General features: G+C 39.5%; 2 protein-coding genes across 9 annotated transcripts; one reads left to right on the plus strand and one right to left on the minus strand.

Annotated features, from left to right (window-relative positions):
• Positions 1-1,633: 1,633 nt before the first annotated feature.
• cdo1 (cysteine dioxygenase, type I) lies at positions 1,634-8,830 on the minus strand. 2 transcript variants are annotated; one of them, XM_071537547.1, is made up of 5 exons: positions 8,560-8,830; positions 6,916-6,993; positions 5,646-5,803; positions 4,751-4,920; positions 1,634-2,656 (listed from the first exon to the last, which is right to left on the minus strand). In XM_071537547.1, the coding sequence occupies exons 1-5, from the start codon at positions 8,727-8,729 to the stop codon at positions 2,630-2,632; spliced, it is 603 nt and encodes a 200-aa protein (XP_071393648.1). In that variant the 5' UTR covers positions 8,730-8,830; the 3' UTR covers positions 1,634-2,629. The 2 variants fall into 2 exon arrangements, with proteins under 2 accessions (XP_071393648.1, XP_071393647.1); XM_071537546.1 differs by having other exon boundaries at positions 1,634-2,659.
• Positions 8,831-12,040: 3,210 nt separating this feature from the next.
• ap3s1 (adaptor related protein complex 3 subunit sigma 1) lies at positions 12,041-22,604 on the plus strand. 7 transcript variants are annotated; one of them, XM_071537539.1, is made up of 6 exons: positions 12,041-12,277; positions 15,351-15,442; positions 16,568-16,679; positions 16,809-16,880; positions 17,632-17,739; positions 21,767-22,604. In XM_071537539.1, the coding sequence occupies exons 1-6, from the start codon at positions 12,209-12,211 to the stop codon at positions 21,893-21,895; spliced, it is 582 nt and encodes a 193-aa protein (XP_071393640.1). In that variant the 5' UTR covers positions 12,041-12,208; the 3' UTR covers positions 21,896-22,604. The 7 variants fall into 7 exon arrangements, with proteins under 7 accessions (XP_071393640.1, XP_071393642.1, XP_071393643.1 ...); XM_071537541.1 differs by lacking the exon at positions 21,767-22,604 and adding an exon at positions 19,372-19,407; XM_071537542.1 differs by lacking the exon at positions 17,632-17,739.
• The last annotated feature ends 1,096 nt before the right edge of the window (positions 22,605-23,700 follow it).

Consider the following 23,700-nt stretch of genomic DNA (forward strand, 5'->3'; position numbering starts at 1 on the left):
GCCTTCATTATTACATAACACTGGCTGTGGGCCACCACATGACTGACCTGGTACAGAGAAAACCAGAACAGGTTTATTTAACAAACTCGCCTCACCAATACACTGTGTGCTTTCATCAAAGAGATGTGATGATGAAATGTAACTGATGACGTATGTTTGTTGTTTGCAGGACTCACAATTTCTGTCAATAATTACAAAAGAAGCTGGATCTTGGAGGGAATATCCCAAAAATGAGAGATGAATGCAGGCAGTGTAATCCAGGGTAATTTTACTCGAAACTATGTATAAGATTTCCATTTCGAACGGCTCACAATGGGTAGATATTATATTGGCTGCCTTTGTCTACTTTTGAAAGTCTTTTGGAAGCCACAACCTCTGGCAAAACTTCCCACGCTTCTCTGCTTGTGGTCACTGCAGACTTTCTTTATCATCGGTGAAAACAGAGTGAAAAGAGATCTGAGGATTTTCCTTTCACTTACTGATCTATTCACACACAGCTAATTTTGCATATCCAAGCTAATTCAAAAACCACAAATTGCACTGTGCACTCCTGACTCATTCATAGTGTGATATGCGGTCCTTGGTCCTTGGACTTGATATTGACAACTCTCATACCTGGTCACTAACTAACTCCTGCAACTTGGCAACACTCTAGCTAAATAGGTGTAATTGGCACAGTGGACTGGGTAAAGTATTAATACTTTTTGTCGCTGTAACCCTAATCTATTGATTGGTAAGGTAATGGAGTGTTTGGCACGCACACTCTTGCACGTCTCTCTCTCTCGTTCTGTCTCTCTTATCTTTCTAATACACACACTATTAGCAAATTAACAACCCATTTGTTTGCTTGCCAAGCGGATGTCAATTGTGCACAAACTTAATCGGTTAATAACTGGTACCTTAATACTGCTATCAGGGCACCATTAACCATAATGTATTTATTCGTCAAGGTAATGATCTATTGATCTATCAATGACCCCACCCACCCACCCAGACACACAAACCAAAGTACACATACACACGCCATTAACCAAACAGATGGCAACATGCATGTGTTTGCTGGCTGATGCCATCCACACAAAGAGCTTATCTGTTCACAAATTGCTGCAGTATTTGCTTAATTAGTGTATTGTAGGGATTGCAAACCTACATACTTAGACATCAGTGAGACAAGTTTGAAGCTAACATTTTTAAAATAGCCGCACCCAGCCTCCAACACCAACACACACACATAACCAATGATTTTGGTGTTTGACACTGCAGTGTGTGGCGTTCAGGTATATGTCAAACTGTCAAGTGTTCAGCTACTGTACACTAGCACTATAAAAATATGTCCTGTTGATTATTCAGCCGAAGCCTTTGTCACAGGTCTAACACACAAACTACATGGAGTTTTGTGCTTGCTGCAAACATGTTTGTAGCAAAGCATGAATTATTGTTGTTATCCAGTATTAACAAAGTATTCTGATTACTTCTTGATAGACTATTATTATTATATATATTATCAATATACCAGAGACAGAAGATATATACCATGCAGGCAATATACCATAGAGACAGAAGATATATACCATGTAGGTAATATACCATAGAGACAGAAGACAACACAACACAATTTTCTGTGAAAGGGTAATAATGTTTAATGGTCTACAGTCATGGCCAAATTTATCATTCACTGTATCATAGAAATCATGCATGCAACTGACAATGCTATAAGTGGTGCTATGTTGCAAAACTACAAACTATATAAATACAACTACAATCGAAACGACAGGCCAAAATCCTGAGAAAAAGTGAGTCTTGTCCTAAAACACAGTCTACTTATCATACAAAATCTTCCCTCCCCAAGACTCTCTTGGTCACCTAATGCTTGAGTCTGAACACATGTAGGAGTGACATTAAAGTAGCTTGCTGATTAGAAGACTCCTTATAGCCGCATGAACAGAATACTCTGCAAATAAATTACAGGCATCGCACTTTTAAAAACAACGCATCTCTAAAGCTTTACATTTTTGCCAAATGCAAAAGAACATCGCAATTTTTCTAATTAGACTGTACAAACACATTTTATGTTACATTTCATCACAATGTTCAACAGGTGTTAGACAATTTTGAGTGGTACAAATCAACAGTAAATACAGCTATAAAAGTGCTCCATTGAGTGTGAAACTGTTGATCGTAGAAAGTTTTCCTTTTCTTGAGATATATAATTGAAGAGAAACACTAAAGTTATATTTTTCCCTCTGAAATGCTAAAGCTCTACTCTTCAGCTATGGGCCGTAACAGTACAAAAGTGTGGTTACACAGGTCATGGACACACAGGAATGTTGTTATTGGAAAAGGGTCTCCTCAGGCCTAGCAAACAAAAGGCAGATTCAATCCGTGGCGGAGCCTATTCATGCATTCGTCCTGTGCTCATCAGTATTTGCCAAGCTCACACTGGGCAGCGATAAAGCCATTCTAATTACTGGCTTGTCCTTTTGAACTGGCCCGCTCCTGATTTTAAATGGATTGCTTAGTCATAGTAGGTCCACATTTCGCCCCCTCTGCAGTTTCCCTCGACTCAATTTTACAACATTGTCACTTTAAATGCAACTGTCTTCATCTTCTGCCTCCTCCTTTGGTGACCTTAGTTGTTCTCTTGTGAGATTGTGGTCTCCTAAGAAAAGAGTGAAAACAAACAGAGTGAGTTAGACCGAAATCTACCAAATTTGGTAGATGATATGCATCATGGGAGACTGCCAAGTGAGGCTTGTGAAGAGCCAAGCCAAGGGTTTAAATACTCAGTTTGCCATCATATTCTAATACCCAATCTGTTCTCCTGAGAATCAGCAGGTCACCCATTGAAAAAACAACCCCAGACCTCAAAACAACTGTTGATAAAAGGCTTATGGTGATGTAAGCAGGTGGAGTTCATTGTGTACTCACACTATCTTATCTTATCTCCTACGTGTGGTGTTGTAATCTGATGCGCACACTAGACAGCAGTGTGGTCAAGGTATACTTATGCAACTAGTAGATTTCAGATAAGGCCACTGTTGTTGGCAAGGTGGCCAAAGCAGGTAGATGTTCACTGTAGGTGTTCTTAAACTGAAAAAGACCAACCAGCATCTTGGCCTGAACATTAAAAACAGGCTCTCACATGCTCAATAAATTATTTGCCTTGTGGAATACAGCATTCCAGTCGAGACATCTGGCAACAACTGGAAACAGATTTCATGACTATGAAATGGAAACTTTCTATTGGTGTCTTAAAAGTTTAAATGAATAGTGAGTAGTCTTGGGTGTTGCTATAATTGCTTATAGAGCAGGGCTTAATGAGAGTGGCAAGACGCTATAAAAGCCACCACCTTCCTGCTCCCAAAGCAATAAAGTCTTTGGCTGAGGAACTTCTTGTGTTGAATTAACTAACGTTTATAGCAGTTCTCCAGGTAAGGTTATATATCAAAAAGCATTAAGATCTAGAATAACAGGTGTGTGCTTGTGTTTTGCCAAGCTGATATGAATAGTTAGACTGACTCAAATATGATCTTCCTATCTTAGTTTACCACTAAACATTAACTTCTGTCACCCTGCATTCCAGTGAAATATACCACATTATGGCACTTTCTGCCATGAAAGCTGTGCAAAATGTTTTATGGGTTTAGAAAACAAGTTTGTCTTTGTTACTGTGTCTCAACTGCCAAGATAAGCTCCTTTTTAGTCTGAGAGTGAGCTGTTCAGTGTAATTTCATGAGCCAGTCTGGGAGTAAATAATAGTTGAGGTTAAAATAATATTCCAGAATATTCTCTTAACGCATACTGTGTTTCAATGTCAGTTGTGAGTCTACCTTACCAAGTCGACTATGGACTTTTGAACACAGAGACTTGTGAACTGGCTATATAAAATGATCTTTATGGCTCTCAAGCGAACTTTATGAACTGCATCGCTTATCCTCTAAAAGAGTGAAAGTTTGAGGTTTAAAGAAGTTAAGTTTTGTCTCTTTCTGTTCATTGGTAGCTATTAACTATGTTGAGAGTATTTTAGCCGGCCTTGCATGCAAAGCTATCAATAAGGTAGTGTTCTGTATTCCATATCGTATGTCTTGCCATAATCACTATGTTTGATTTCCTCCATTCAACATTTCATAAATTTATATTTTCATAAATTTTAAGCCTCAGAATTTGTCTTAAAAATGACTGAAGTCTCAGGATGCTTTCAGACTGGGTCCACTTGGCTAGTTTGTTTCGAAACAGAGTACATTTACCTCCCTGTCACAGTCACTTTTGTGAAAGTATCCGTGAGTGTGAAAGTGAAATCGCGACCTGTTCCAACAGAAAGAAGCAGGACGGGATCCACCTGACAGAGGTGATCTGGGCTCAACTGCAACCAAGACGTGTTTTGTTTCCCATCAGTCTGAGACTGAGCCCGAGACCGAGACCAGCGCCAGATAAACATCAGAAATGTAAACACCCATAATTACTACCTTGGTGTGCCTTTATCTATTCACATAAACCCTAAAAGAATGTCATATCATGAATTAGAACAGGACACTTGACAGCTGTCAGTGTGCAGCCAAACGTGACAGCTGAAAGAACACTGGGCCTTTTTCAAAGACATGGATCAAGCCAAGTCCTAGATCCATTTTCTTGTTCAATGGTGATTTCCATTGAAAAGTCTTAGTTTAATCCTAAACCGTACTAGGCTTAATCTTAAATTGGCCCCTCAAGTCTTATAAATGACTGGTAGAACTGTGTAAAGGTTCCTTACAAATGGAGTCCTCTCTCCGTATTTGCTCCAGAAGGTCATCTTGACAGTGTTCCTGTGTCCCGTCCGCTGGTCAAAGGTCTGGCAGGTCTTGAAAGGAGGGCTATACAGGTGCAAACTGGCTGCGCACTCCGTATGGCTGACATTCTCCACCCGATGCAGGCCAATGGAGTCTAAGATAGGCGGGCGCATGCACGCACGCACGCACACACACACACACACACACACACACACACACACACACACACACACACACACATCATACATTTAGACACTGTATGCCACTGGAATGCTAAGTATCCACATAGAGAGCTGTGAGATGGGGGGGGGGTCACAGGGTTAGGTGTAACAGCCAGTTACTGGCGGTGCAATAACCAACAACTCACACCAAACATAGCACCGGGGCTCTGTGGGCTTTGGGCCAATACTTAGTCAGCAGAGTGTTGGGCAGAGACCTGAATACCATTCATTGCAAAGTCACATTACGTTACATTACATAGTACAGGGATTGGAAACTTTGGTGGCACTACAGGCCACAAAAATTATATACACATTGCAATGTCATACACATTCACCGCTAGTGCGCTGACTGGACTGGAGCCAGTCCTGTTAGAATTGCAAAGAGATACCTCACATCAGTATTGTGTCAGAAAGAACATGCAAAGTATGTTTGTTCACTTGCACTGAAGAGAATGTGGGTTTTTTTAACTACATCAGCACAATAATGTAGTGAATTTATCACCATATTAAGAAGCAGTCTGACAGATGCACACATGGCCCCCAGACACATAAACAAAATATTTATGAAACTAAGTGGTATTAACACTGAAGGAAGGTGAACGGCCCACTTTAATTGGAAAGGGGGAAACAATAATCAACAGGCAGTCTGGTTTCTCACCATTTATGTAAGCAACCTGGTTTTCCTGTAGAATTCTCTGTGATTTCTGGACCATGTCTCCTTGGGTTTTATTTTCCGGCCACTCAAACAGCGTCTCCTTCAGCTGGCCCTGCAGCAGCTTCATGAAACAGTGGGAGTCTGTGTGGTCGTGGATACTACTGCAAAGCGTTTAAAGAAGCACACAAGTATACAGTGTCAGAGTTTCTGCTTAGTCAACTCAACTGGCAAATGTGCATTGCTGCTGAGGAGTAATCGCTGCTTTTTGGCCTCTTTTATAAGGTTTAATGGTATTCTGTGAGCTGATTATGTTTCATGACCCTTGGACACAGGAACAACATTCAAAGCCTATCTTCTGAAAAATATGTGGGATTCAGTGTAACGCTAAGATCTTTTTTGTTCCCGAGAAGTACGGAACATACTGTGTCCACTATGCTACAAAATGACAAGCTCACATCCAGGCCGGCGGGAAGGCCATGACACAGGAACAATATTGCCATATTGCCTGCAGTAGGGATGGAATGAAACAAATGTCTCTTCTCTTGTGAAAAATAATGACTAATCTTGTGCTGGTGTGGACAGCGAGTGCGAAAATATCTCATTATATAAATAAAGACTGTACAGTTTTACAACACAAGATCTTTTCAAACCTTACAAGACTTGAATCTGCCCTATCTCTCCCTTCTGTCTCAACTACAGCAAATGTCAGTTCAGGTGACAAAGCGGCATTAGGCTTTACAAATTGGGGCACGCTCATGCTCATGCTGCAGGTACGATCAAATAATGTCTATTTACACAACCTGTCTGTCTGTAGAACATTGGACTCTCTTATCTGCATTAACGTGATGCAGCATCATTATAATTGCCAGGGGAAATCACTTGATATGAATATAAAAAAATGCAGTTATTCCAATTTTGATAAGACTAATGGTGTCAACTGCTTAGTGTTTCAGTATGGACTATGGTCATTTTAATGCTTCTATTAATATGTAGCCTATTTGAAAGTAGTGCGCTGGTTATAAATGATGAACCCTTGACCAGAGAAAGCAATTTTACTATTCCATAATTGCAATACAATACCAGGTATAAAACTATATTTTGTTTTATCAGAAACCAATTTCTCAGTTAATTAGACTATGGTTATCTATGAGTCCATATTGATATTAAGTTAACTTTTGCAAATTATCATTTGACAGATAATCTATTCTACTACCAATAGGAATACCTTAATCAAACCACCTTAATTATTATTTTGCTTGTATGAACATCTCACCTGCCATGACCTTCTCCCCAGCACAGGATCATGAGATTGAACTTCCCATTACCTTCATCGACCAAGTTCCTTGTGTACCTATGAAACACAATGATTTATTAAAATGATCAAAGAGATACACAGCATCATGTCCTACTCTTGTTATTGTTACCCTGAAAACAAGACTGGAAGACTCAAGGAGAACTTAGAGCTGACATCTGAAAAGTCATGTAGGAAGTGGAAAATGTAAGAGTTTTGGTAAAGCTGAGATGTGAAACAAGTAGACACATATTTTAAGACATGCGCAGCTTATTAAATAATTAATTCCAATAATTCATGCTCACTTGGAACCTTAAAGTCACAGTAAGTAAAACTCGGAAGGCCTAAATCTCAGAGTGACAATATTCAAGTCTCTCAGAAACAGTTGCTTTTTTTGTAACATGTTAGGAATCCTTTCATAATCTGTAAGTGATTTGTCTTGCATAATAACAACAACCACCTTCTCGATTAACAAGACATTTGTATCAGTTGATTTTAAGGATTTTCATATGGCCTGTTTTATTTTCTCCACAGCTCTACCTATTTTAAGTATAAGAAGGTTGGGGAGGGAGGGGGGTTGTTTAATTTTACTTCACAGATGCCTAAAGCTACTTTTATCAACACCCCAAATTCCATCTGTCATGTACTGAAACCCAACTAGAACCAAGTATGCCTGTAGCTGTATTGCTTCGAACAGGATAGACAATAAAAATCTGACAACTTTCCCATCGCCAAACTTGTTCCTTGCTCGTAAACCACACTTTTAAATAGAAAATCTACTTCATCGCATATCGGCCAGCTTGCTTGCTCTGCCGAGTTCTTCTGCTCTGTGCAATTCCGTCAGCAACCAAAATGTTTTCGAGGCAGCTGCAGCTCCCTGGTGGGCGACGGTCAGTCACACCACAAGCATACAATTTGCGAAAATCAACGGGTGTGTATCCGTTCTTAATGCTGATTGGACAGCCCACCAACCCACCCTCCATTGATCCCTCACTAATCACAACACGGGGACCGAGGAGCTCTGGGAAAATTGGGATGGAAATTAATTTGAAGCCAAGAGGCACTTTGCAAAACACATTTTCAAAAACTATTATGTTTTGTTATCGGTGCGCTGTAAAAAAAAAAAAAAAAAAAAAAAAAAATACTGCATTTAAAAAGCATGGCTTGGACTAACATTCATGTAAACAAGTCGAGTATTTTTTTTTTTTTTTCCATTCAGGCGAACTGTAACAAAAGCTTCTATTCAGTTGCAAACGACACGCATGTTTTAATTCAATTATAGGTTGATATTGTGCATGGGATGGATAGAAAAAAACATGTTTTGAGAATTGATTTGTTTGTTTTTGCAATAATTTTGCAATAGTTTTCAAACTTATAAATAACCCAGAATTGGGCTACTTACATTACAGTGATATTCACCGCCTTATTCTTTTCAAAAGTTACAGTGATATGATTGTAAAAATAAGTTATAGTGAAAATAAAAACACAGTAGCCTAATGATAACCCCAAAATGACAGACTAGGCCACATTAAGTACCACAGAGTGTAAAGTGCATCAGTTTATAAACATGCAATACATGATAATATGCTGCACACATGAAGCAGAATCATCATTAAACTATTTTACCTGTACTGGTCGAATTTGGCAAATTTCATCCATTCCTGCGGCTTGCTCTCATATGATTCCATGATATTTTGAACCTCCTCCACATTAATGCTGTCACTTTCAAAGATCTTGTGCAGCATCTTTATCAGGTCGTCAAGGGTTTCTGGCTTCACCAGCTCGGTTTGCTCCATGTCTGTATTGTTGGGTTTGATATTTCTTGTCTACCTTTCTTCAGTAAAAGCAAAAGGATTCTCTAACCAACTTTCCAGAGCTGTATACTTTTTATAGCGTCGCAATTTGGGGGCGAACTTGTGTCGGACCGTACCATTATGGGAAAAGGTGACGCCCGGAGAATAATGTTATTTGAACCAACTTTGTGGTGAGTGTGTAATGAAACATTGCTGCAATATTTGCTAACACTTTCCACACACTTACTGCATAGCGGTTATTATTTCCTTTGATACCAATTTGTATTTTTTATTTTTATGTTTATCAATGTGGCCATTCATTTCTCAGATTAAGAACTTGGACTAATCCTCTCTGAGCCCAATTCCACCACGTTGTCATCCACACAGCCTCCTCTTTTCTTACTGTGGTATTTCCTACAACAATAGCTGCCCTGCCTCTCTTTGTGGGGCTTTTCTTCAGACACTGAAAGAACAACAGTGTTCAAGGTGTATTGCACGACCGAGACTCAAAAAAAAATGGAGATGATTGTAAAAAGTAAATAAGTAAATAAATAAAGTGGGGGGGGGGGGACTAATAATAAATATGACTAATAATAACCTGTTTTGGTTGCATTTAGTCAATAAATTGTTATGACATGTTTTTTATGACATGCTTTTTAAAATAAAAAAAAAACACTAAACACAACAGTTTGCCAAAACTTACATAAAGGAGTATGTACCCTATATTTTCTTTAAATATCCCATACTTTATGGGAACATATTAGATTTTTTAAAATATTCAAAGGGCAAAAAAATACCTCCTTGATACTGAAAACATTCAAATATATTTTTCAGTTAAAGTCTTATTTGTTCATCTGTCATCTGTCACACTCATGTATTACTCAGGAAGGTTGTATAATATGTCGATAATATGATCAGGCATGGAAGTATGTTTGTGTGTGTGTGTGTGTGTGTGTGTGTGTGCATTTTGAGAGAGATTTACATGATAGAGTGATTCTGAGACAGACTGATTCACAAAAACAACAACACAGAAAGGAGACAGATAGACAGACAGAGTTTATTATCCCTCTACATGTCTGTTTCCTAGATCAGGCATCACATCCTTTCTGTACATTTCCCAAAGCTAACGGCATGTTGTCAGAGCTGAGCCCCGTCCACTCACCTTGCAGTCACTCATAAATCATTTTTATGGATGCAACACATTTTTCCCCCACATAAATATAGGTTATTCATTCACAGTGGTCCGTTTGTTCCCCAGCAGTAAGAAGAAGCCTCAATGTATGTTCTATACAGAAAAACAAACAGGCACTGCAAGTCTAGTTAAGGGTGTTGTGGACGACAAAAGCAGCTACACAGAAATATAAAGTATCAATATATATTCCTTTGGAGAAGTCAGAGTGCAGAGTTGCAATTTGTGGAGCGGTGCCTTGCTCAAGGACACTTAGGCAGAGATTTTGGAGAAATGAAGAGGAACCTGCCTGATAAATAACAACAGCACTACTTAACAAATGTATCTTAAGGAGGCTTAAGGTGACGTTGTATGAACACTGGGGACCCAGATGTGATGTTTAGGCTGAATGGTGGTAACAAGCCAGATTTGCATTGGGTTGTCCCATGAGGGGAAACTACTGTACTAGCATGTCTCCTACATCTGTCAGTCAGTCAAAGGAAAATCCTGCCTGGCTAAGGGAGATATTCAGGCCTATATGTTTGCTAGTTGACAACGTCCTTTGCATTAGTGGTTGAGCCAAGTTTTCCTCTGGACTGCCACATCATCAATACCAGATGTACTTTTGCTCCACCTTGTGGCTCAGATGCAGTTAGAAAACTTCAACTGACTTTACCCAGCTATATGTTGACGATTCACTAGACACAATGATTTCACTGCCATTAATTAAAGCTTTGTTATGACTGCACTTTAGATTAATAGAAAATAGCATTAGTCAACATATTTTAGCACCTCAAAAAGAATATGTATGGCATCAATATGAGATTTCTCTGGCTGAAATACAAAACAAACAGGGTATACACCCATAGTAGGCTAAAAGTCTTTGGATGAATAAATGTAATGAAACTGAAGACAAATAGGGTAATTCCACCTGAAATGTTAATTATCTAAGCCTACTTAGTGCTGTAAGCAGTTTTATGCAATGCATGTTATTCATCTCACTTTCCAGCCCACACAGCACTGACAGGTCAGATGGCGTGGCCACGCGATCTGGGTTTCCATGGCTGTATTCATAAGAAATGTGTTCAGAATGAAGCAGTTTCCTCTTTAACTGTTTTGATTAGCTTCCTCAGTATCAGCCCCCTAAGAAAATCACTGTAATATACACTCACTGAGCACTTTATTAGGAACACCTTACTACTACTGGGTAGGTATCAGCTTTCAGCTCAGTGTCAACCGGCTACCGAAGTGCCATCCGCCTCAAGGTTCGACATGTTGCATTCTGAGATGCTTTTCTGCTCACCACAGTTGTAAAGAGGTTATCTGAGTTACTGTTGCCTTTCTGTCAGCTCCAACCAGTCTGGCCATTCTCCTCTGACCTCTCTCATCAACAAGGCGTTTCCGTCCACAGAATTGTCGCTCACTGGATGTTTTTTGTTTTTCATACCATTCTGTGTAAACTCTAGAGACTGTTGTGTGTGAAAATCCCAGGAGATCAGCAGTTTCAGAAATACTCAAACCAGCCCGTCTGGCAACAACGACCATGCCACGGTCAAAGTCACTAAGATCACATTTTTTTTCCCATTCTGATGCTTGATGTGAACATTAACTGAAGCTGCTGACCTGTATCTGCATGATCTTATGCATTGCACTGCTGCCACATGATTGGCTGAATGGATAATTGCATGAATATGAAGGTGTACAGGTGTTAAGTGCTCAGTGAGTGTGTATGTGGATTTGGTCTGTCTGTGGTATGCAATAATGAATTTATAGTAACTTTATCATGTTTTACAGTCTATTTTATTTTTTATTAAAAAAAAAATCTCCAATCGTCTCACTATGATATTCCTGTAATTTCCCTATAAGATTATATATGTAGCCCATATAGCCTTTTACTCTTGATAGTTATATGGCAGTCTTCTTAAATTTGGATTATAGGATTGTTAGTATTGCTTTAGTTCTATTCGTTGGATCTAAGTTAACCCTCTAATGCCACTGGATGGATAAACCACTGAGCATCACCTATGTTGTACCAAGTACCGACGCGTATACCGATTCAGAATCTATCAGTTTGAACCATCGCGGCTGCTGTAGGAGGAGGAAAATACACGGGTCGCTTTGACGTGGAGTATTTCCGTAAAGAGACGATGGAGAAGTAGCGTGTAGCTTCAAGCTAGCCCGCATTAACCTTAAATCGAGACGGGATTTAGCACCGATTCCCAGTTAGATCTGGGTTCACGGGGGTTGACAGACAACAGTCTTTCACAGACTGAGCCGTTTCTGTTCCCCCGCCTCCCTCCGTTCAACTACAATCATGATAAAAGCCATTCTAATATTCAACAACCATGGGAAACCAAGGCTTTCTAAATTCTACGAGCATTATGTGAGTAATAACGTTATGTTTATTGTTTTTGTGTGTTCTTTTTTGCCGTCTGTACAGGTTTGTGTGGAGTTTATCAAATCCTAATATACGTGTCATTTATGATTGATAGGCCGACGTAAAAAAAGAATTATAAATTTAAAAAAAATCTAGTGTTTTACAGTAGATGGCTGTTCAGCTATTTTGTTTCATGTGTATTATGCAATCAATTGGACGGCTAACCTATATCAGGACACATGTAGCAGGCTATCTTTTTTAACATTTGTAACATTGTTGCAAATTGAAGGAGGGCTGCATAGGGTGGGTGTACTTTTACAACCATAGTGATGTGGTGTTGTGTTCGCGAGTGCCATTGATCCTGTTGTATAAGATGTCAGTCTGAACCGTGCTGTCCTTTTAACTATGAATAATTGAACATGTGCAAGACGAAGCGAGGCTAGCCTATGATACTTCCGAGGTTTGTGCCCCGGTGTTTTTATTCGGCTCTGCAGACCGACGTTAAAAGTGAGCTGTCATTACACGATTGCATTGTAGCGAGTTCAGTCTGTTTATGTCACATGACTTAATTACGCCCTTGTGATTGTCTCGTGCTCTTGCACACGCTTCAACCACTTCTACTGGAATTAATGTTATCGGCCATTCATTTAGACTGACACGGGCCTACCTGTCGTGGAAAAAGTGAATGAATGAGCTCCGTGTAGCAAATTACAGGTTATGTAATGTCCTTTGCTGGGCAAGCTGTGTTGGCTTGTTCTAGTAATTGGATTTATATCTCAAGGTTGCCTGGCTCCCCTACTAATATTTGTGCTGTAATAACAAGAGGGCTCAAACAGTTCCTGTCCCAAACAACAACATTCTCATAAACTCGTAAACACAAGGAATAACAGGAGGAATAATAAAGTGCAGCATTATATCAATTGAGATGGACATGGATGTGTTTTAATTTCAGGAGGCTACATGGAAATTGGATTATAAGCAGGCTGTGTAGACACCATCTGGGGGCTTTATATTAAAACCTGAGGTGTCGACTTACTGGCTGCAGGATATAATATTTCACACATGCTGCTACTTGTGAGGACATATTCTAGAGTTAGGTGTTAGAATAAGGTTAGTTTAAGGATAGGATTGGGTCTGTGTGGGGTGTCTACAGGTTGAAGTTCGTGTTGGGGGCTTTGGAAACAAAATGAGTCAGTGGAATATGTCTGTGTTTGTGTGTGTCTCTTGTGTATGTGTGTGGGTGTGTTGAGAGAGAGAGAGGGAGAGAATTGAGTGGCTGAGCTGAAGGGGCGTTGGCCTATCAATTATAACCCGTCGGCTGGCTGAGAGGCATAGCCAAAGCATCTGTCGAGGAGAGTGAACGGTATACTCGGCAATATGTGATACACACACACACACACACACACACACACCATTAATTGATGATCTGCCGACATAAATAAGAAGCTTGGCAGGAAGAACAGCTGTGTGTTTGTGCTACAACAACAAGGCCTAAATTCCTATGGGACAGTCTAGAGATTCTGGTTTTGAAATCAGAATGTGACTTAAACAAAATGTGCTTTTACACATATTGTTCATTCATGTGAAAGTTTGTAGATAACTACATTTTAAACCCATAGTTAAATAGAAGAAGGCAGCCAAACTTTCCAGTTGATGAAACAAAAAAAACACTGAAAAATATTGCTAACCTCTATGTCAGTGTATTGTAAAGTGTATTGTAATTTTCTTGTGGTGCTGTGGAGCTCATTGTGTAGAGCATGGCATTACCATTGTCAGTGTTAGAGGTTCAATTCCCTTTGCGCCCACCCATGCTAAAAATAAATGCACTCGTTGAACTGTAAGGTACTTTGGAATAAAAAGTCCAGCAAACTGCTTATATAATGTCCCCCACAATGAAATCGCAGAGGGGAGGGGGCCACTGCTGATCGGATTTTGCCAAAATGCGGGGGAACAATGCAGGGTCTAAACAAAGTGACATATTTGTTAGTGATTGGCCCAGAGGAGGACTCCATCAGTCGTGGGGGAGGACTTACTGGTGCGTCGTTGCATATGAATTCAGTGTTGCACTGCGGCCAAAGATTATTAAAACACTCAATTGTTTGTCTCCTGTAGGGTCCCACCAGAAACACTTTGAATCCCAAACCGCAGTATTAGAGATGCTGGTGTATTGCCTCTTATTCCAAGTCTCACTGTACTGCTTGTGTGCTACTGTATCCTCAAACTCTTACTGACCGCCCTAACTCTGCTAGCTACCCATGCTTCAAGTCACTTGACCGATTTAGCCCTCTAGCCAGCTACATACTTGACAGCCTCGTCTCTCTTTGTACTCACTGACTTATTACGGACCCTGAGAGCGCATTTACACCCTCTGGTAAGGCTGACTCAGTGTTGGATAACTAAAGGCGGGTGCACACTGCAAGATTTTATCCACATTTACCTTTTGATTGTTCTGCTCAAATTGAGAAGATTAGGCTGAAAATCCCAGATCATATATTTTTTTCTATGACCCACAACAAGTTTGCCTTTTAATCCCTAAGTCATAGTGAAGTTTGTCTTTGTCCCAACTGGTTATCCCAGAGCTGCAGTCCAATTAGAAACTGCATAAAACTGGACGCTAGCTTTTAAAAGTGTCTGGGGACTTTGGCCCCTTATTAGTTCAGGAAACCTTGAAGTGTGAATCCTCCCTAAGCCTTTTAGCGAATGTTTGCCAAAATGCCTAAGGATATTGGAGCTTTTAACCAGAATCTCATCCGTTAGCAAACAATCAGAAAAACCTAGCCTCGTTCAGTTTGCACAATGGAATCATTGACTGTGTAGCCAGTGGGCAAGTTGGTTAAACACAATGACAAGGACAATGGTGTGAAGAAGAAGCATGTTTTTTCCTTGGATTGAAAGGCATCCCTCTTGTTTATCATAGATTTTAGGGGAAAGGAAAGGTGAGAGAAATCAGCAATGTACCTGCCAAATATCCTCCTTGCTAATAGTGCTCACTGGATCACTGGCTCACTGGAAGCAAGGAAGTGCATATTATTTGCCTGTTCTTTGTTTAACAGTCTTTATTTCCTCATTCCTCCTGCAGAGTGAAGACACAGAGCAACAGATCATCAGGGAAACCTTTCACTTGGTCTCAAAAAGAGATGAGAACGTCTGTAATTTCCTAGAAGGTGGAATGTAAGTGTTGTGGTCTACTGAATAAGCAAAAGGCTCCCCCTGTGTGTGGATCAGTGTGTCTCAAAGTTAAAGAAGTAGGTTTCAACTTGATGGCATTGCCTCCTCAGGTAGACTCATTATTCTCTCATGCAACATCACAGGAGTAAGTTCACACTATTAAAGGAAAGCTCGGCGGGCTTTCTGAATGACGATCAATGGTAACAGCGGTTGTTTGATATTCATTTATGATTCATGAATGAGGTCCCAGGTGTTATTTTACAGTGGAAACCTCTCTCTGTCTCTCTCTCTCTCTCTCTCTCTCTCTCTCTCTCTCTCTCTCTTCTCTCTCTGTTGCTCCCCTGCCCTCTCGCCATTCTTTCATCACAGGAAGTTACATGATATCAAAGACTACTGTTGAACTGTGGAAATGCACACCTTTTCCTAACATACCATATTCATAGCGATTACAGTTACATTCTGTCACACATTACATTCTGTCAACAACACATGACAAGTGAGGATTAAAACAACAGTTTGGTAATATCACAAGCGGCTAGTATTTAGAACTATTAGAAGAACCACTTTATTCACAGTCGTCTTCAAATGATCGCACAGGGCTATGAAGTACACAGACATAGCTCATGTTCAGTCTACTTGGTCACACATTCTTCCTGGTGCTCAAGCTGCTTGTTTGTGTGTGTGTGTGTATCAGTTCTGTGGGAAAGGGCCCTCTGCGAGGGGGAATATGTGATAAGACTAAGGTCAATGAGGTTTTATCAGACCCTCTAATAGATTGGTCAAGGATTATTTTCCATATCTGTCCCTGTTAGTCTATCTTGTACCCTATCTTCGCACATGTTGACTCAGGATTGAAAATGGCCAGGGTTTTTCTGTGGATGTTTGTATCCTGTGTTTGTCATGGGTTTACAACCTGTTAATTATGTCTCGCTCAGGTTAGAGTGCAGTGTTGTGTGTGTAAATATTCTAAAAATCTAGATTTACTTATGTAAGTGTACTGTAGACATCAGTTGTCTTGATATGGTGGTGTTGTGGTTAAAAATAGACATTTTTATTGTATGTGATCTATTTAAGTAAGAAGGTTTTGCTCTAATATCCTGCTTTATTTTGTCCTGTTTCCTGTGTTAGGTTGATTGGAGGGTCAGACAACAAGCTGATCTACAGACACTACGCCACACTGTACTTTGTGTTTTGTGTGGATTCCTCGGAGAGCGAACTAGGAATTTTAGACTTAATCCAGGTAAAAGCCTGGGAAATCACAGTATCTATTACCATGGTTGGGAAATGACTTGGAGCGTCTTTCTTGATTTGTGTTTGTGTTACAATCAATGGCAACTCTGTTTTATGCAGTTAATCCATCCATTTACAGGTATTTGTGGAAACGCTGGACAAATGCTTCGAGAATGTCTGTGAACTTGACTTAATTTTCCATGTAGACAAGGTAGGACATACAAATATCCTTCAGTCTGTTTTCCCCTTTGTGATGTCACATATTGATTTACTGCATGAATGTCTGATTTGAGAAATTCCCTCTGACCTTTTGTGATTTCACAAATTGCTTGTAAGTCTGAGCCATTGTGATGTCTCATATTATGAAGTTACACCTATATGATGACATATTTAATCTGGCTTATTCTGCTATCACAGCTTCACTGTTGTGACATTCCCTCTCACCCACTGTGACCTCACAGATTGTGTAGCTGAACAATCTCCACAGTCGTAATTGGTCTGTCTGAATGACAATACATCTTTTGTGGTGTCACAAGCAGCTTAACAAATACATTCTACAATTTTGATTTTGCCTATTATGATCTTCCAGGCATAGTGCGTTTGACAGACATTCTATCTGACTAACCCAATATTCTGCAAACCTAAATGGAACAAGTTCACTTTTGCCCAAACAAGGACCTTCTGTTATTGGATGATTGTAACGGATGCATGGTCTTCCTCATGGACACTGACTACCCAACAGTGTCATTTCTTCAGGCTGAAAAATGAATAAAACAAATTATCATGGAGAGCAAGCAGTTGAACTTGAGGCATACATGAGGCAATCAGAATTTTAGTGCTGCCAATGAGGGTTTGAAAACTATAAAGACATTTTGCAAACATTTATGTACATGCAAATCATTTTGACTGAAAGAATGAATTGTTGAATGGTATTATAGTATGCATCCCGTCTCGATTGGCAGGTCCACAACATCCTGGCAGAAATGGTGATGGGCGGGATGGTCCTGGAGACCAACATGAATGAAATCATCACGCAGGTGGACGCCCAGAACAAGATGGAGAAGTCCGAGGTAAGCGTGACCCCGCCGGTCCACTGTATGTATGACCTGACTCTGCCTTACCCCTCAAGGTATTGTATACAGTATGCAGGCATGTGTGTATGCTGCACCCTGCATGCGACTCTCCAGTGCCCTTGTGGATGCTCCCTACCTACTCTTGAGTGTTTGTGCTCTTCTCTGGCCTTTCCTCTTGCTACTGCACTGCTCTCAACACAGATCAAGACTCAACATATTCTCTCTTATATTTGTCAGTGTAAATACAGTGTCAAAGTCATCAATTTTGTCATTTCATTACTATGGTGGCTTGACTTTGCTGTTGTCCGATGCATCTCTGAAATCTTTGATCATTAAGTCTCTCAATCACTATCTTACATTTGATGTCTTGTCCATCCAAATTTGGCTTATAGTATTAAAAAAGGGGTGAGGGGGGGTTGTAGGTTGCGTTTTATTTTTGAGGAGAATGTGAATAAGTCCTCCATTTTCAAGTAAATGCATTATAAATGTGTTTTGTGACATCCGTAAGCCAATATTTTGATCTACACCATACACTTGATATTTGCTCTAAGCAAGGACATTGCTTTGCTTTCCATACATCTTCTGCTAGTCGATAAACATTATTCATTTAGTTACTGGAACTTGTTGGCATAGGTTCATCCGTGACTGTACAGCACTGTTACAGCCAGAGACAATTTTATGAAATCATTTCTGTTTTGCATAATGTGGATTCCAGCCCCTGATAGCACATAAGACTTAACTGTAGTAATGATTTGGCTTTGTTTTTCAATTTACCAATAATCTTACACATTAGCTTCACTAAGCTCTGCCCCTAGTTTGATGATGACAAACAAATCATAAATTGTAACTATATTTAAAAAAAAATGTAGGGAATATTTTTGGGGATTCAATTCACTTTGGCAGTGAGTAGTCTCTGCAGAGAAACACTGAAAGAAAGCCACAAGGTTGTATTTAGAAAATTTTAAGTGGGTCTTTCATGGTTGTTTTGTGTGGCTTATGTAATGACAAAGTGAAGGGTGAGATTAATTGGATTTCTAACTGGCTGACAATGAGCAATTCATCTAATCAGTTGTGTGCTCGAACGTTTACAGAAATTATAAATTGCAGAGTCATGTGGCAGTAATTAACAGAGTCAATTTTTAAATAATTTGAGCTGCATTGTGTGTTTTTAATCAAACAGAATCTCCTTTTTGACCGATGTTGTGTAAGCCGAGTCTTTTACTGTTCAGCAATCATCAGAACTGCTCTGTCTCTTCCCTCTTGGACCTACCCTAGACCGCAGTGTCTGTTTTTCACCACAGTGATGGATATTCAAAATGACATTGTCCATTTATAGGGCAGTATCTGGGAAACAGAGAACGATAAATATAGATGTTCTTCCCAATTGGCAAGGACTGATTAAATGGCATTTAGCTTTTTTTCATTGAGCTGATGTGTTGTAATAAATATCTTTTGTGTTAAAATTGCTGTTGGAGAAGCTTTAGAGCACTTATGGATGCGGTCTACGATTGGTCCTATCACTATTTCTGTGGAGATAAACTGTAATTACTTTGATCTGCTTTAACATTCCTCATTCCTCTCTTTTTCCTGACCCTTTCTAGTTCTTTCCATTCTTCTCTCTCTTTACAGACGTTTATCTTTCAGTCTACCAGGCAGGACAGGTAGACACAGGTACTGCTAAATTTACAACCGAGCACTGTAACTTTAACTGAAGTTTACTCCCCCTGAGTCTCTCCATATGGCCCTCCATGTAATAGCAAACTGACGTCACTAACATAGGAATCTTTCACGACAGACCCAAAAATGTAGCCATTTATGTCCTTAATTCACTACACCTGCTGTTACTTCAGGGAGATGAGCTTAAATGAGATGTAGACTGGACAGACTTGAAAGGGTGCAGCATACAGTATGTGTCACAGGGCTCTGCGCCTACAGAGATGTCTAATAGCAATTTGGCAGAAGATGAAAGTTTCAACTCACACCTTGCAAGGTCACTTCCTACACGTTATTAATCAGCTTTCTGTTGCTTTGTTATTTTCACGGGTTCTCTATCACTCTGCTGTTCTTTTGACTCCTGCACTGCAGTCGACTGCTTCAAAATGCATCTTTTGCAAACGTTTTCATGATTTTATAAGTTCTTACCTGTGTGGGAGACGTTGATTTACATATATATATATATATATATATATATTTCTACTTGGCTGCTCGCTGAAAATGACAGCTGGATAACAATGCTGTTTAAAAGTGACATATCAGATATACTTTGATGTGTGCTGTTTAGCTGTATTAACTCAAATGCTTATAGCTGTGACAGCATCAATAATTCTGCGACCTGACATGGTGCTGTGGTTAAAGTCTCATCTTTAGAACCACATGTATTTGTGTTTGAAGCAAGGATCAAAACCTTCCAGACTTAAATCATGTGTCTCTCCTGCTCTGCTGTGCCCCTCAGACTTGGGACGGCGGACTGCTCACTCTCCTTAAAAAAAAATCTATAGGCAGAATGGCTTAATATAGAATAGAGTACACAGCTGGAGTGATTATTTACGTAGCCATGACTCACTCAGACCAGAACCCCACCATACTGGATTTACACAGTAGTCTCCAGGCTACTCGCTGTTAGGGAAAAAATATCTTCAGTCTGACACCTGAATACTGTGCTGGATCAGCATTCCTCTCAGTTAACACTACGGTCGTCTTTCCTTCTAACCCCGGTCTCCTTGATACTTGGCAGTGATAGGAATGCCCAAAAGACAAACGGTCCATTGAAATAACCTTGTGAAAATAATTCAAGTGGATAAAAGTACATTCCAGACATACTTCCCGTCGTATCACCAAATGTTTGAAAAAGCTATTCCTGTGAGTGTGATTTCCACTTTCCCGGAGAGAACACGGCCAATGAACATACAGTTCCCTGCTTTAGACTAGTCGTCATTTTTGGGTCTGTCCGCTAAAGATTCTGTTGGGGGATCTCTAACCGCAGTGATTCTCAAATGTCTGTTCATATTTTAGGCCAAAAAGTAAATTATTGAATGATTCCAGATGTGTTAACAGTTGCAGAAAACCAAATTACACTGATGGTTTCAATAGAAATGCTATATTTAGGCTATTTCTCATACAGTTTCACATTGAGATTCATTGTGTTAGAGTGAGTTGCCTCCTCTGTCCCTGAGAATAGATCTCCCATTGTAGTCCAGTACTAGGCTTACAACCTCCTCATGTCATTAGTAATTAACACCATAGACATCTGTAAACGATACAGTATTCCTGTTCCTCTAACAGCAATGATGTACAGAGTATTTAGACAGCAACATGATAGTTACAGTAATATGTAGTCTTGCTTTTTGAAGTGTTAGTTCCAGCAGTAGTGAACCATTTCAACCCACTAGAGGTATCACTTGTGTTGTAATTTCTAAAGCATGAAGGCCTAAATTGAAACACTTTTGCTCATTATGTTGAGAAGGTTTTCTAAATTCTACACAGACACTCTATGCATATCTATCTATCTAAAACATCATTTCCCTTTTCATATCCAAATCCATTTTTCTGCTTTACCCAATTCTCTCCTTGCATTTTTACCCTTATCGGTCCTCAAGAGTCCGGTGGGTTCACTTTCCAAGCAATGCTGCCTATATCCATTGATAGATGTACAATTCTGCTGAGTACTTCAAAATTAATGAATGATATAGTATGTCCTCACAGTTGATTCATAATTGGCTCTGGTTGTGATGTAAACCATTATAGAACCAAATAATGCATGTGCATACGAAGCTACAAAGGCATCTGAATGTACATTTGCACATGTCTGTCTTAGTAGCTGTCAATGCTTTTGCATTTTGTCAGCAGTTGACTGTTGTTTGTTTAGTATTATGTTTAGCACTGTGTTGTGTATGTACGTCTGTCCGATGTTGAGTGTCTCGTGTGAGTCGTGATCTGTAGTCATGTATAGCATGTTTGTTTGATGGGATTGAACTGGTGTTACTCTTATCAACCCTGCTTGTGTGTGTTTTGTGTGTGTATATAGGCCGGTATTGCAGGAGCGCCTGCTCGTGCCGTATCAGCTGTAAAGAACATGAACCTCCCGGAAATGCCCAGAAACATCAACATTGGTGACATCAGCATAAAAGTGCCAAACTTACCCTCCTTCAAATAGTGGCAGCGAGATCCTCAGCCTGCAGACGTCAGCCAATGTTTACTGCGATGCAATCTGTTTACCAAAACCTCACAAAACGAAGTTTTATCAAAAGTATAAATCTTGAAGGTACTGTGTGAATTAAAACTCCTCCTTTTGGCGTTATCTCTTTGGTTTTCCTGTTATGAAATGAATGTGTTTTATGTGGCTTTTTTCTGTTTGAGAGAAAAATGAAGTATTTATTTATCAGTGGTACATTCCTTCTGCCTCGCTGGAGGCCTGCCCTTACGTTCAGCTGCTACAGAACAGACCTGGGCCAGTTTTTAATTGAAGTCCTTTCAGTTACTTTAGTGTTTATTTTTAAGCCTGGTAGTGAAGATCTGGGACACTCCTGATTGGTTTGGTTGTGCCAGACTAGAGCAATCAATCAATCAATGGTGGCATATAAATGCAGCCATTTTAAATAGCAAATTGGAACAGGTCTGCTGCGCTACAGTATTGGAGAGTCATACCTTACAGATAGTTTATAAAACCAATACAAATGACAAAGAATATTGTGGTATTGCAAATGCTGATGATAATAAGGATATATATTATGAAATTGTATTTTTCTTTTGTCTTATCTGTATGCAAAAAACTATTTTAAAATGATTTATCTTGTCTTATCAAATCATTTTCTTTTCTTTTTAATCTGTGCATGCCATTTTTTCTCTCCTTTTGCAACATAATAAACTGTTCAATCTTAATGTGTGTTTATTTCTGATTGTGAATTAAACTGAGAGTTTAAGATGTTTGATACAGTATGATTTAACACAAACACTTTCCATGTGGGTAGACCAGTGGTTTTAGGCCTGATTTTGATTAGAGGGGTTGCTTGGATAATGCTAAAAAGAAAAAAACACAAGTGAACACTGTACAGGGATTTGTTCCAGCAGTGAAGGGCTTCTGTTAAAACCTTACAAGGAAAGTGAGCCAAGTTGAAAGGTATGTGGGGTTGTGTTACCACACTATACAAGTAAGTCCAGTATGAAAGGGTCAGCCAGTGCACTGTCTCTGGATATGGTGTTAAATGTCTTGTTCCAGGTATGACCACACGAGGATCGAACCTGGGCGATAAAACTTTGTAGTTCAAACTTATTACATTAACCTCACAAATACTAATCAACCCAGCAACAGGCTTTACTAAATTACTAAATTTGTCCATCGCCCACTGACCGATGCACCAGAGAAAGTTCACAGAATCATTATATGCAGCATTTATAAGACTCTGATTAGATTAGGACACAGTTGGCTGAACAAATCATTGAATATTATCGGAAACGTCCAACAGGTATCTCTGATTATTGTCAGGAACAGGAAACAGTCAAGTCATGTTTTAATTCAGTGCGGGAAGTATAGTGCAGAGAGAGAGAGGGAATGGAGATGAGAATGCTGGAGAATGGAGAACAGCAATTAACTATGAAAACAGTAACATGTATCCTTAAAAAAATCTATCAAAATCATACAATTCCTTGCATTCTCTGACAATTTAACTGGAAAAGAATGACATCAAAGCTTGTAATGACATTATTAGTAATTTATAAAACCACTAGATGGCGATAATACAACGAACGAGAATGTGAACAGCCGGTATAAGTCAAGAAGAAGTCAAGAAGCAGACGAAGAAAATTATGCGCAGCTTTTGCGCAACGCTGTCTTGGTGTGATCACAGTTATTGGTTTTTGGTAGTATTGTTAGCAGTATTGTGTAAATACCTAGTTTAATATATCCATGGTAAATACTTACATGATATACGTTTTCATTCTTTTTGTACATTTTTTTTGTAT

This window comes from Centroberyx affinis, unplaced genomic scaffold (assembly GCF_046629955.1).
Source record: "Centroberyx affinis isolate AG114_WGS23_722 - 3 ecotype Tasmania unplaced genomic scaffold, CSIRO-AGI_Caff_v1 ptg003065l_1, whole genome shotgun sequence".
Lineage (NCBI taxonomy): Eukaryota > Metazoa > Chordata > Actinopteri > Beryciformes > Berycidae > Centroberyx > Centroberyx affinis.